This window comes from Eleginops maclovinus, chromosome 3 (assembly GCF_036324505.1).
Source record: "Eleginops maclovinus isolate JMC-PN-2008 ecotype Puerto Natales chromosome 3, JC_Emac_rtc_rv5, whole genome shotgun sequence".
NCBI lineage: Eukaryota > Metazoa > Chordata > Actinopteri > Perciformes > Eleginopidae > Eleginops > Eleginops maclovinus.
In genome coordinates, this window is record NC_086351.1 from 15466679 (window position 1) to 15481982 (window position 15304).

The window sequence follows — 15304 nt, forward strand, 5'->3', positions numbered from 1 at the left end:
TCATTTGTGTGTGTGTGTTTGTTTGCGGATGCTTTTCAGCCCCATCAAGCAATTATATCTGTATTAATGGTTTTAAAAAATAGTGCACCTTTTCATCTGTCTGTCTGTGCTTTATGAAATCATCTTGCTGGATATGTGCAAACCTTTTGTGCGCAAAGGTAAGATTACCTACTCGTATTGATCTCTTTTGTGTGGTTTTCTTTGTCTTTGTTTTCACAGAAAAGCCCAGGAACAACAGAAGAAGGTGGTAGTAGCAGGTTGTGTTCCCCAGGCTCAGCCACGGATGGACTACCTCAAAGGACTCAGCATCATCGGGGTATGTATATGTGCTTGTGGGGGGGGGGGGGGGCTTTGATTCCCTTGCATGAAAGAAATTATCTGAGTAATGTGGCATATACCATATGTCTGTTTGTGTGGCCTTTGTTCTTCCCTATGTGTGTCTAATGGACAACCTTTGAGGGGTACACACACACACGCACACGCACACGCTCACACTCACACTCACACGGTTTGACCTGTCATTCACCTGGCTGCCAACCTGCTGTGTCGGTTCAATTCTGGCCTCCCTGCTGCTTGTTTGATCAATAGCCCTCCCCGAGAGACACGACTAAAAGTACCAAAATGAACATGATGGGAAGTAGAAAAGAAAGAAGGATTTATGATGGAAGGATACAGAGAAGCGTGAGAGATAGAGGGCAGGTACAGTGACATATTTTATAGTAAGAGAGTGTGACTTGTGAGTGCCAGAGGACAGAGGTTAGAATATGAATGAATGAACAAAAACAAATGAAAGCACACAGGTGAGAGGATCCCCCTTCAACCTGTTGATCATTATATTCTTAGACATCAAACTTCTTTGTAGTAAATCCTTTAACTCAATGATTCATGGGAACAATGTAAAGACAGCTGATAAGTGATTAAAGCTGTTGCTAATGTGATGTTGCTGTCTCTCTGCTGTTACCACTCATTACGCTGCGGTAGTGGTATAAATACGTTTGGCAAATTGTGATAGCACAAAGGTAAATACTTAATTTTCGATGGCCGTTTCACCTCAGTAATCACAGGAGGAAAGTGAAAGCATTTGTCAAGGTTATTTCTATTTAAAAGTTAAATGAGTTTTCCTCTTTGTGTGATGATGTGTGTTTAATAGAGAGTGTTTTTTTCTATCTGCTGCCACTTACTACTGGATCCTGCTAAATGATCTTGGGTCTTATTATTTATTTATTTTGTAATGGGCGAAAGCAAAGTTTTCATTGTAATTTGTGTGTAGAAAAAACACATGTGGTTAAAGTGTGCCTTGTATTTCAACAGTGGGGGTTACAAACATTTTAAGAAGACACTAAAGACATATGCTGCATGCTTAAGGAAGCAAACAGTCGGTCAATTAAGATTTGGACACATTTTCATCGTTTCTTTTCACTCTATCCTCTTAGAGCTCCAGGCTGTGCCTTTATAAATCACTGCTGAAAATTGATCTTAATTTCACATCATTCCAAATTTATTTTCTGCATAAAATACAAACTGCCCCGATGAAAATAGCGATAAATCAAACGCTCCAATATATCAGTTGATTGCTCTTAAAAATAATGGATTGGGGGGATGGGTGTCTCAAATGTCACGTTAAATATCTTCTACTATAAATAATGTTATTCCATTCAAGTAAACATGCCACTGTGTAACATAATTACATTCAAATCCAGTGGCATGTATGTATAATGTTACTACATCCAGATAAACAGACTGTGTAATAGCCTTCAGGGCGAGGCTAAAACATCTGGGAAGTGTCGGTCCTTTCATTGTCATGAGTACATTGGATTATGCATTAATACACACACACACACACACGGATGGACACATGCGGGAACAGGCACACTAACAATCACAGACGCAGGTATGGGAGTATCCATGGAAGTTAGAACCAGCCACACAATGACTGTGGCAGTTGGTGACTTATGCAAATCAGAATGCAAATAACCGGATGTAGAATTTGTATATAGTGATTGCACTAACGGCTAGATAAGGGGTGTAGTTAAAAAATAAAAGTGTTTCCTGTTGAACTCATTCAGGATTAATTGACCTGTGTGTGTGTGTGTGTGTGTGTGTGTGTGTGTGTGTGTGTGTGTGTGTGTGTGTGTGTGTGTGTGTGTGTGTGTTTCTCCAGTGTGTTCTTGTCTGAAGTTGCTGGGAATTATGACTGTTTTGTGTGTAAGGTACACACTCAGTCACACAACACTACAGTGTTTCGTGACTCTGGACTGGACATGTCACATCCTGTATCTGAGACACACAGACAGACACACACACAAGGCACACACTCTGCATGTTACGTAATCAGAGTACGTCAGTGTGTAAGTATCGTTGTAACCCTGAGAAATACACACACCAGTCGTTTTACCATGTATTAAGCCTCTGGTGTTCGGCACATCAGTGAATAAGTGACCCCAGTTTGTGTTCTTTTATCTTTTTTTCCTATAGCTCACAAATGATATTCATTTTTCATTGTGCCTCATGTCACACAAGTTGAAAGCTCACCAAGTTAGACATTTTGCCTTTATATTTTTGTTGTTATTTTTTGTTTTCCTTTATCCATAATCTTGTAATGTAAACAGTAATGTTAGTTGTCTTATAACGGCTCCGTTACTACAGATGCTCGCTTTTAGCACTGTGATAGCCTTTGTGAATATGTGAGCGTATGCTTGGCGGAAAGAAGAAAGGACCTAATTGCACTTTTACATCCCATTTCCAAATGGCAGAATATTTTATTTATAAACATGTATATCTTTACATAAAATAATAATATTGTATTGTTTGACCGACCACTTTCTATGGAAGCATTGCTCTACTGAAGATAGTGCTTTTTCCAACAAACACAACTCCAGGTGCATAAAGCAGCATTCGCTAAGAACCATAATTGAAAAGTGAGATGTGAATTAATCGCTCAAATGTGAACAATACCCAAACCTGGCTGTGAGTAGGGACACCCGCTGCAGCTCTGAATGAACCCAGATTGCCTGGCCATTAGAAGAAAATAGGTTTTTATCTCAGTGTGTAACATGCATAAAACGACTGCCTACAAGGCACAGTGTGCTGCTGTGAGTGTGTTTGAAAGAACAGTTGCTCTGGGTAATGGGCCTGGAGGCATTGAGAGGAGGGGCCAAGGGCCAGAGCCTGGACCTCTTAGCATAGAGAAAGTGAGTGAATTAGAGGTGGAAGGGATGCTGGTTGGAATAAAAGGAGAAATAATAGCAGGGGAATTAGTTTCCCTACTACTTACATATCCCTCTCTCCAACCTCCTCTGGCTCACTACCCACCCTTTCCTCTCTAGGTTATTAGTAGAAGATTTGTAGAATAAGTGCTGTTCTCAATGGAACATAACAATACCTAATAGTCTCTTTTCGCCTGATTTCTTTACTACATTGGAGTCAGTCATGGCAGAGCTGTAAGATTTTCTGCATGGGTCGCAGAGTGAAAAAAAACTCTGGATTGATCATAACTTGATTCAGTTTGAGTCATTCTCTTACCGTATAAGGATATGTTTTTATACGCCACCCTCTCTACAGCTTCCTTTTGCTGCTTCTTGGTTCTCATCAATGAACCCTACTGCTAGACTTTGTCTCTGTCAATACATGATATGATTGCTGTTGCAGCTACATAGACACATGTGATATTAAGGAGATCTATATCACTTAATCCTGGCTGGAGAAAACGCTGTGTGTTTGTATTTGTTTTCACTCATTTGTCTGTGTGCATACTGCATATTGCTTTTTGAGTATATTTACATGCCCACCTTGATTGTTTGTGTGTTGTCAATATCCACCTTTTGTTCGGCTGTGTGGACTTGGTTTGTCGGCATCAATAAACTTTTCCCTTTTGTTTTTCTGTCTGTGCTTCAGGTCCAGCAGATCGATCGTGTGGTGGAAGTAGTGGACGAGGCAGTTAAAGGTATTCCAACACACTTGCACATTCACAAAAAAGCCCTCATTGTATGTGTAGGAGCCAAAATGCTATTTAGTTCATTATTTGTGTTATTATTATTATTTGTTTATATCACTTTTATGTGTATTTGTTGAGCACTTCCGGTTATTTTCGCATTGGTGTGGTTTGTATAAAGGTCACCTGGTTCGTTGCTGGGGCCTAATGACAGGGTGAGCTAGAGCCGACATTTTTTCTGTTGACTTGTATGGCGGCTCGCCAAGAGGCTAAGCCAAGTGTTTGCTGTGGCGCGTTTTTGTCCTGCTAAAGTTATTTTTCACTTTATATATTACATGATCAAAACAAACAAAACTGTATGGACATTTTTATCAAAATGCATCACAGCACAAAGCTTGACTTAGCCTCTTGGCGAGCCAAATTTAAATGGGGATTTGGCCGCCATAGTTGACAGAATAAGCAGAAATGCATTGATCAGCTAATGAATGAGCAAACGAGTCCCTTAATTGTTGGATTTGGAAATATTTGAATGAGTTTTAATAAAGAAGTATTTTTTAATTAATGATGGAATACCAGGACTTAGAATGAATTCATCACTTTCCTGTTGGAGAGCACACAATCAAATAGTAATTGCTCTGTCTGCCTTCTCACAATTAACATTTGAAGACATTTGATTCTGATTCTCAATTACTATCAACATAAAAGTGCCAGCTAGAGTGTTAGTGGATGATTGAGTGTTGTTCAAAGATCTGTAGGAGTATGCTTTTGGTGACAACAATATTCCAGAGCAGTTGATTTTCAGCCATTTCCATAGTGAATTTCATCCAACAAAGTCATTTAAAACGTTTGTGTTTCTACATATCTCGAGACAGTGTTGACAATGACATTGTGGATTTAAAAGAGAAGTCATCAGTGTTGCTTTCAGATCTGGCGGTCTGAGCAGCGTGTTAAGCTGTCTCCTCCATCTTAAAAGACAGACTCACATGGCAGTGATTAGGTCATCCATTCAGACTGTTAGTGAACCACGGCGCTTAACTGTTTAATGAAGGTCAGGCTGAGTTTACAGTGTGAGAGTGTCCAGTCAAGCTGTCATACACCCCCAGCTGTTCTCTAATAAAGAACAGATTGAGTTTTGTGTGTGTGTGTGTGTGTGTGTGTGTGTGTGTGTGTGTGTGTGTGTGTGTGTGTGTGTGTGTGTGTGTGTGTGTGTGTGTGTGTGTGTGTGTGTGTGTGTGTGTGTGTGTGTGTGTGTGTGTGTGTGTGTGTGTGTGTGTGTGTGTGTGTGTGTGACTTACTAGTGTGTACTGCAGACTTCCCTCTAATGAAGGACAGCTGAACTGAGGCTTAATTTTACAATGTGTCATCAACCCTACATTTTCTGGCTACACACACACATTCGCATGCACACATGTACAGTGGCTATCAGTCTCCCTTTCTTCTCTATGATTTTCTTTCCTTTTCCCTCCTTTTCCGTCCCTCTCCCGTTCCTCAGCTTCTTTTGATCTCCCTCCTGCCTTTCTTCCTCCTCCGTCTGCCTTCCCACTGCCCTTTTCCATCCCTTCTGCAGTCCTTCCTCTCTCATTGCTCCCTCCTTCGCCCCCTTCATAGAAACTAATTTCCCTGGTATCATTACAGTTCTTTATGACCTCGTATAAACTGAGAGCTGTTATTCCAGCTCGGAGGCCTGGGCGTAAAGCTTTAAGCTAGGGGATTTGCCTTTGGTAATGGCTACTAAAATACTTACTTCAATGAACTGCTAATAGACACACTTCTTTGCTTCACCAAAATTGCTTGCAGGTCTGTTTTCCACATGACAGGAGCACTGGTGTGCTTTTATGAGCTTGTTTCTTGAGGTGTGAGACTATGTATTCAGTTTGGATCCCGGCTCAGATGGAACTTTACAGCTGTCTCTCCATAAGGATTCTTCACTACTGTAAAACCTGCTTTTAATCGTAGTGCATCTACCAAACATAAAGCTCATGTTACTACGCTCTCTAAATGACAGGGCCATTTTTCCTTAACGTATCTCAAGTTGGGTTGCTGATCATGCTCACAGTGCATGCACATTACAACTGCCGCCCAGTGTGTGGTGGCTGGCCCTGTGCAGCGCCAGGGATTCTCTTGGTTATGTTACTATGGTTGCTAGCGTGCTTATCCAGATCAATTTATTCTTCGTTAAGCTTTGCCAGATGTTCATTTTCTTGCTAACAACAAACGCACCTTTAACCTTTTCTTGTATTTGAAGCCCTCTAAACATCTATAAATAATGCATTAATTGCACCCATGGATGCACACTTTTGCGAGGGCTCCTGGCCAAATTCATGTCTGTTAGTGATGCTCTCCAGATAAGAACACAAGGAGAATTGGCTGTATGAAGCGGGAAATCCAGGGGAAGAATGTTTACATTTTTAATCACGAAAATAATCGTATACAGAAACCCATGCAAAGGCTGGAAAACATGTTTTATTTATGTTTCTCTCTTAAAGGAACACAGATTTCCACTGAAGTCTGATCTTTGCACCATTAATAAATAACCACAGTTTTTTATAGTGCCATTTTGATGTCTTTGTTTCTTTATTGGCCTCCTAATATTGATCTTTTCTCACTGAGATGATAACGTCGCATGATGCCATTTCACCTTATATTATTTTATCTTTTAGAAAGGCTTTAAATTTAGTGTGTGCGTGTGTGACATAGAAACGGGGGGCACAAGAGGTTACACAGGCTAATGTATCTACTTAGCTCCAGTTCAGAGGCTATAAGGCACCCATATAACCTCATGATCCTTATTTCACCAGAATAAACAAGCTGTTTACATGTATCACTGCTGAACAAATAAAGTGTGACAATAAACACACGACTGAATAGAAAGAGACAGTTAGACAAGGGGAAGAGGAAATGAAGAGCATTTGAGGAAATGAAGAGCATTTGAAAAGACATTCACATAGTCATCTGCAGGTTGAATATAGTCTTTAAATGCTCAGTGACCTCCTGTTGAGAAGTGACAAAACAAAGCCCTGTGAAGGAGCGTGTTATTGTCAAGCATCAAAGCCCCATGTATGATTTCTATTTGTTTTATATATAAAGGAAGTGCTCTTTTGACATTTTTGCATAGATTTGTACAAATTCATTTGATTTCCAACTGACATCCGGCAATAATGTAACCCGCCTCTTCAAGGACAGTTATACATATCTAATTAGCTGTTCTTTAGAGGGGATTAATGACCAGTATTTTACCCCTTTTGTCCTCCTCACCCTCCACCTCTGTCCCTTCTTTCCTATGTGGCCCCTACCCCCCATTTCTGACTGCTGCTTTACAATCAAACAAGCGAGCACAACAAGACCTGCCACTTATGAGACATCAGACACAGGTCGATGGGTCAATCTTTTAGCGCCCTTCCTCTGATCCAACCATCCATCTGGCTATCCCGCACATCTTTCATCTGTGATGTGTTTTTTTTTTTTTTTCTATCATCCAACCGTCCATCCATCTGCCTTTCCCTCCATCTATCCTTGCCTTTCCTCCAGCATGTTATAAGTGGCCGTTACCAGTGGATAGAAGGATTTATGTCCGTTTGTATTTATGAAGGATGGAAAAGAACAAAGGAAATAGAGATTGGGAAAAACAAAGGAAGGAAAAGAGGAGTGGGTAGTCAGTAACTAGAAAATGTGGAATATTGTGATGTGTCTGTGTGTGTATGCAGGCTTGCCCCTCACAGCAGTTGGCCTCTCTAAACTCTGTAATTGAGATGACAAAATAGGACAGCGTTCTCCAGTTTTATTCAGCAACTCAAGCTAGCTATTTTATCTGTTGCTTCCCATTCATGGTCCCCTAGGCCCTGAAATTGAATTTGGCTTTGGGTTCACTACCAGAGTGATTCCATGCTGGTAGTGAGATTATTTTCTCGAGTCATGCATGGCAGTCAGGGGTCCTGTGCCGTTTTAGAGGCATACAATATGAATAAGTAATAAGAATTTCTAAGTTCTGTCCAAGGGAAATCCAATGCCATAAAGGTAATTGCTTACTCCTTAAAAGACTGTGTATCGGTAACTGTATTCTCTCTGGGCCTTAATCATTAGAAATAAATGCTGTTTCAGAAAAGAGCAAACCTTCTCGGCCTGAGCTAAAGATAAATTACTGTCGAGCCTGTTTTCAGTCAGTGAAGCTGCATATCTTCAAAATGTGATTTTGGTTGGTTCACTCTAATAGCCGGCCAATTTGTGGTCACTTAGAATAAGTTGTGTGATTTGTCCAGTTCTTGTTAGATTGCACAATTTTGTAGTTTTTCTCAGCACATCGGTATGGTTCTCATTTCTATTTAGTTCACTGTTATCACTTTTATTTGAATAGAGCATAATAAAGTTTAACAAACAGCAACTCATTTGTAAGGCTTTTAAAAAGGCACTGCAGTCGAAATGCTTTTAACATCAGGTTCTTCAAAAATATTAATCGTAACTTACTTCTCTCTCTCATAATACATTCATTGAAAAACACTTCTGATACAATGTTATCAACAGCCAAAGAGCAGGTGGTAATGTGAATCTTAGATTTGAAAGGAAGTATTAAGGAATGGATGAACTGATCGATCAGTCAACAGATGGAGCGACGGTTATAGAGGAAACAGTAAAAGAGCTCTCATGAATTTTAAATCCATGTTTAAAGGACCAGAGATGGAGACACAGATAGCTAGCTATAAGAGAGCAGGGCCGAACATGCGTTAAGTCCCAGCTGTATTCCATGAGGGAAGTTTTCTAATTTCCTTGCTTGTACTGGGATATTACGACCAGTCACGCCTCACCGATTGGCTCTTTGTCCTCCTCTGGGGCAGATTGTCATTTTTATCTACCAATTGATAGCTACGCTTCCTGCCCTGAGCCCTCCCTCCCAGGAGACCCATGTAAAGCGGATGAAAACAGGAAGACAATTCCATCCCTCAACGCCTCCATCTCGCACACCCTCTAGCTGTTATTCTATTAGATGGTTGGAGAGGATAGATTACTGCATCGCAATGGATGGACATCACTAGCTATTAGCTATTTGACTCTGCTATCGGTTTTTATTTGCTATCTACTGAGTAATACGCTGCTAAATGGGGAGTTGTACAATATGCAGTTGATAAAAGATCTCAGTAAAAGAGGCCTCTTTTATTTTATAACCCCTTGTTCCTGCCAGTCCTGCATTAGTTCCTCATGAACTATCTTGGTAATATCAGTGGAGCTTCCTTACTTCCCACTTTGTGCTCTCGTCTTCCCCCTTAACTGAGTTAATGTTCACCTGATACCAGAGGTTTGCCTTTTATGCCATATACGGCATCTCCAGGCATTTTAATTTCTGTCTCTATTGACCCTAACCCGACCACATTGTGTCTGCTCTGACATAGTGTTGTGAGCTCATTGGATGAGACAAGGCATTTATTTGGCTATCTAGTATTTGATCTTTGATAATTAAAGTGATGCAGCCATCCATACAGTCCTGTTTACCCTTATCTCCATTTTCCTAATTGTTTTCTCACAAACACTGTGAATAATCAGCTCCAGCTGTTGGTTCATCCATCCATCCATCCATCCATCCATCCATCCACCCATCTACCCATCTTCTCCCACTTTTCCGTCAGGGTCGCGGAGGTAACAGCTCCGGACCCTGGAGCTGGAGCTTGGTTCCTTCAAGCAAAGATAATCATGTTTTTGCAATTAAATCAGGACAACTAAAACATATTTAACTTCCCACACAGGCCCTGCTGTCACATGTACAACAAGTAAATGTGTCTCAATTGGAATTTGCCTTAAAGTGATGTTTGTCGTTTCCAGGCCACTCAGTTCGTCTGCTGGGTCAGAAGAAAGATGGAGGCCGCAGGCTCGGAGGTGCTAGACTGGATCTGCCAAAGATCAGGAAGAACCCTCTCATTGAGATCATCTCCATTAACACAGGGTAGGACACACACACACACACACACACACACACACACAGAAAACACCACCCATAACACATTCAGCTTTAACTGTGAAATCAATTTCACATAGCTTCCCTGGGATGCGATTCTGTAGTACGGTGTTTTAATGTCCATGTGCATATAGTGCAATTTGTTCTTCAAATGTTTATGTAATAGAAACAGGTGATGAGTCTTTTGTCTCCACCTCCCTTTCACTTAAATCATGAAAGAAGAAAAAAACCCTCAGCTACATAGATACACCTCCTTCCTTTGTCACCCACATTTTATGGGCTAATTTCATGTTGTTTACAGATATGTGTGTCTCTACTAACCCATGTGCTGAATTCTCAGAGGGCTAGTTACAATGGTTACGACGGACTAATTCCAGTGTGCCTGGCCCCTCCACTGATGATAATCCATCAATCACCCCCCCGTGATTCTGCAATGTCCGTACACTCACAAAGTAAATAACTTGTAGACATGCTAGTGGAGATTACAGCTCTACTAGCTTTCTTGGTTTGAATAAATACTATTTTGATCCCAAGCTTTTAAACAAGCTGTCAATAAATCAAGTTTTACCTTTATCTAAACACCATCTCTTAAGGTCAAGACAAGAGTGTTATATGTACACATTTAACAGGAATCGGTGTCCTCAAATTATTTTGTCTGGTTACAGCAACATAATCCTGTCCATGTAACAAGTGAACCACCAACAAGGAGACCCCTCTGGTCCTGAACTATTTTTTATTACTGCTTAATTACAGGAGTAGGCATATCTGTGGTTATGCTGGGTGTGAGAGTGATGCAATGGATACACTGTGATGCCGAGTGGTGACATCACTACTTCATATGGTAACAATACATGTTATTCATTCACATGTTTTGTTATATCGGGGACATTGTCCAAAATATGAATTTAAAACAAACATTGAAGTCCACCATAAGTAGAGATCTACTCCCCACATTATACGTTTGTCTACTTTTCATTTTGAGGAACATGGTATGGAGATTTTTGTTCTAAACTCATGATACTCCCAGCCCCAAACACATGTCAATATTAAAATCCAAGAGCTGACTGACCTATATGTTCGTGGTCTGTACATCTCAGCGGTCTTTATTCCTGAATTAAGTTTCTTAGATTACACTTAACCTAAAACTCCTTGTACAACTGTAAATCCAACTGGTTCAGACATCATTTTTCAGATAAAATTGCACTTTTGATCAGCAGCAAATGTGGCGTGTTTAAAAGGAAATTTGGAAGCTTTGTGAACCAACGAAAAACATTGTGCTTCAACTGCCAACTGTCAGTGTACCAACTTTAGGAAGACCCTGCCAAATTGTATTCACTGCTCCCCTGTAAATGTTTGCCTAACATTTCCACCGGTGTCACATGATTGGTTTATGATTGTTTTTATGAATAGCTACAGCAGATGCAGACACACTCAAATACATCCTCAGTGTGTAATTTTGATGTAACTGTTCTTCAATCTGAATCAGAAGTCCTCATTCGTCCAACATCAGGGACATTTACACAGAACAGAATCTAATATGTGACCTATGGAATGGATTTTTAAACCTCATCTCGCTCTGTCTGGATAAACCTCAGATCACATTTACATTTAAACATCATTTTGTTTTGCCTCATGAACTTGTGTACCCGCCCGTCTGACCATTTCTGTGTGTGCTTTTGTGTTCCCTCCAGTCTAGATATGACCGGTTTATATGTGTGTGCAGATGTCAGTCCCTTGCCAGCCTCTCTGCAGGGGGTCTGTATCCGATCCAAATGAACTCGCTGGTGTTTTTATGAAGGGTCAGGCTGGCTGCAAATAAATCCCTTTGTTTTTACTCTTTTAACTGGAACTCTTAAGTGTGCAGGGATTACACAAACATGTTGACTGGGTGAACGCGCTGTTGACAAATCTCTAACACTGGTATTACTCACAGTCCAAGCTTAATGTGCGCTTTTGTATATGTCTGTCAGTCATTGGTGTCACTAATTTCTAATGTTTGACATTTGGCTTATCTTAATGTGCGCATGTATTTAGAAAAGAAGAGAAAGAGAATGTGCTCTCTCAGTTTTGGCTTATAGATTCCCTTTTTTCAATATTCCTCTGAGGTAGTAGTGACATCATTGCTGACATTTGTCAGCTGAAGAAACAGAGAGATCTTTGTCTGGCACGCATGCACACACGCACGCAAGCACACAACGTCAGTTGTAGTTCCTTTTTAAACTGCGTCTGTGTCTGAAGAGAATATTTGAAACTATTCATTAGCACAGTGTGGCCTTTAAGTCTCCCAGTTAGTCGTCATTTTGAGAGATGCATCCCTTTACTTTCTAACTAAATGTAGCGTAGATGCCATGCTGCGGGGTGTAAGTGCCTTGACACTTTATCTGGGGATCTTTGTAAACTCTTAAATCATTAATAAATAAATATGAACATGTGTGTTATGATGTTTTGATACATGCATTTCTTACTTTGAATGAAATACGTGGTAGGCGGTATACAGCATTATTGTTGTGTTATCTGATATGAGTATTTAGCTCAAGTACAACGTTACAGATTGACTAGCATAGCTGTATATACAGTTTTCTTAATAATACTTTTCAAATGAAGTATAATGTCACAAAGCATGTTGCTAATATGATATCTAGTAGAACCAAACTAAAAAAGCAGAACAGGATTTGGTTCAAGCAATAAAACATCGTTTTAACACATGCAGGGACCCTGTTGTTGAAGTCAACCCTGCCCATCATAATATAACCCATTAACTCATTTTAAATTACTCTGCACAGAGTCATTTCAGCCTACGTCTGACAGATGAACCCAATGTATCACCCCCTTTTCTTTTTGAGTGCAAATCCTCACAACAGCCGGGTGTATAGTTTCACCTGGGACTACCTATGAAAATGTAATTCCATGTTGAAATTGATTCACAATATTAGTTTCATTAAGTTGCATATTAATTTCATTTGGCCCTATTAAATCCAAATTAGATTGGCTTTGTTCCCCCTCACCCAGTTAATTTTCCCCCCATCAGAAAATAATTTCAACATGGTCCAGCTAGTCCTCAAATGCCCTCTGGCTTTGTAATAAAGGAATATTGTCAGGTTTCTCCTGGGCCATTAGCACAGTTATTTTGAGCAATCTTTACTTGACACATTAATGAGAAAAAGCCCTGAATATTTTGCTAAAAGTTTGGTCCAAAAGCAGCTTTTTGCTCCAGTGTTATTGATACAAATAAACTGTTAACTATTTTGTTTCATTACAATAATGTGGCGATTGCTTTTTAGACTTCCCTTTGATTCCTTCATTTAATTACAGACAAAGTGAATATTGCATAAATATTATATAACAATCATATTTCTAAAATAACAATGATTTAAATATGTAGTACTGCATATATGTACAACATGTGTTGAAATGTAGCACCAGATGTTTCATGCAGTTTTTTTCAGAATTGCACTTGAATTAATTATATGTATTTTTAAGAAAACTATTTAAAAGTTGACACGTCTGAAGACAAAGTTACACAAACAGTTATAAAAAAATCTTAAATCGCTGCCAAGGTATTGAGGCATCTATCTTCTTTTATTATTTGTTTTAAACGTTAGATTATAATAAAGGTAAACCTCTTTACACCTGAAAAGAAAGCAGCGGAGCAGTAGAGGGTAAAATAGATGATGAATGAGAAGAATTAAAGAGATAAATACACCTACTGTTGTTGTTTTTTAACATTGAATCTGTTCCTGTTTACTCCACCATATCTCAGCTCTTGGTATTCTTCAGCAGCTGAGTGTTTTAGCTGTTGAGTGTGTTTATTTTAATTGGCTGACGTTCTAGTCGCCGGCATTTAGTTTTGCATTGTTTCTCATGTTGTGTCTTCTTAATGCAAACAGATAAGCCTGAGGGCAGAGTTCATTCTCCATACAGCGTCAGACTGGAAAAAGACTCCACTGTGTTTCTTATGCTCTGTCTTGTGTCCCAGTTTTAGTACGCTTGATACTATTAGGGAAGCTGGTTTGTGAATGCGTGTGCGCGTGTGTGTGATTTGCCCTAGGCTACACTAACAGTCCCTTTTTGCTCTTTGTATGTGTGTGTGTGCATTGTGTAAGTGTGTGTTGTCAGCAGCAGTAAAAGCCCCTTTGTGAACAAGTAAAATCATGATGCTTCGGCGTCATAAACAAGGAATTTACAGCCACTCAGTCAGAATGGCTCATTAAACTTGTGTGTGTGTTTGTTTGTGTGTCTGTTTATGTAAACCATAGCCATTATACTCCAGGCATTAAGAAAAAGCCCTTTGTTCCACTGTTACAGCCCATTTCATTTCATTATCAGCCTCTTCCCTCCACTCAATTTAGTCACATTTTGGCAGTCATAATCTGTTATTGTTATAGCAGTATGCTAAAAGTCAGGTGTTAATGATCCTCTGCTGTAAGCCCAAACCAATAGCCAACTTCATCATTCGTATCCTCCAGGCAGGCAGGCAGCAAGCAGGTAGACAGGATGACACTAGGGCTTTTTCAAACATGAGAGAAGCTTTGCTGGCAGGCGGACTACTGCCTAATGTTTGATTACTGGCAGCTCCTATTTTCCAATAGATATTTAGATGTTTAATTCATGATATTAAGGGCTGTAATGCTGTGCAAATATAAAACGCAACATCACAACATTTCGATATATCATTCCAGAACAGTTTCCTATATCACCGACACATGTTTACTTCTTGATGTTTCCCTAGACTCCTCCTGCACATGCTTCCCAATCAAATGCTTTCAGGGTTAAACATAGAAAAGCGCGACAAATACACATGCTGCCGCCTCTTAATAAAAGCAAACATTGAAGGGTTTGATACATAATACATTTCCACAGCCCTGGTTTTTGTTATAGGATAGTAGAAATTACGAGTTAGTGGCCTCAGCTATACAGGGAGAATAAAAGATAACCTTGGAGCCCACACAGTATTTATCCTCTCTGCTTTGTTCAGCTCCTTCTATTCAATTCACCCTTTTTTCCTTTTCCCCCCGCTTCTAACACTAATAGAAACATATTTATTTGCTTAACGGAAAGCTCATTTAATCTGGCCATAATTCCATGTTCAACACTGCAGGATGCCAATTTGAAAAGATGTTTAAAACCTTTCTAATGTACATTTTGATAAATTTCCCAAGCAGTATTAATCTTTAATCATTATTTAGTGTCTTTTTCTTTTATATCAATTCATCTGGCTGGCTGCAATCATAAAGGGTTTGAACAGACTATTGGCTCATTTCTCACAGGCCGTTATCCCAGCCAAATCCTTGATTTCTATAATCACTAATAATCACCGTAGCAAAACACAGACGAGTGCCAACACAATATATAAAGCTGATAAACACAGAGTGAAAAGTGTCTGTGTGCTTGTGTGTTGGCGTGCATTTTCAATATGTTTGGGTAAGCTTAAA

At 39.7% G+C, this 15304-nt stretch overlaps 1 protein-coding gene across 2 annotated transcripts in view; it reads left to right on the forward strand.

Moving 5' to 3' along the window:
• The window catches only part of cdkal1 (CDK5 regulatory subunit associated protein 1-like 1), a 202282-nt gene that overhangs the window by 58392 nt on the left and 128586 nt on the right, over positions 1-15304 (forward strand). For both annotated transcript variants that reach the window (XM_063880271.1, XM_063880270.1), the window contains exons 5-7: positions 220-316; positions 3895-3943; positions 9740-9860. In XM_063880271.1, the coding sequence (XP_063736341.1) occupies positions 220-316; positions 3895-3943; positions 9740-9860 (267 nt within the window). The remainder of the gene's footprint in view (positions 1-219; positions 317-3894; positions 3944-9739; positions 9861-15304) is intronic.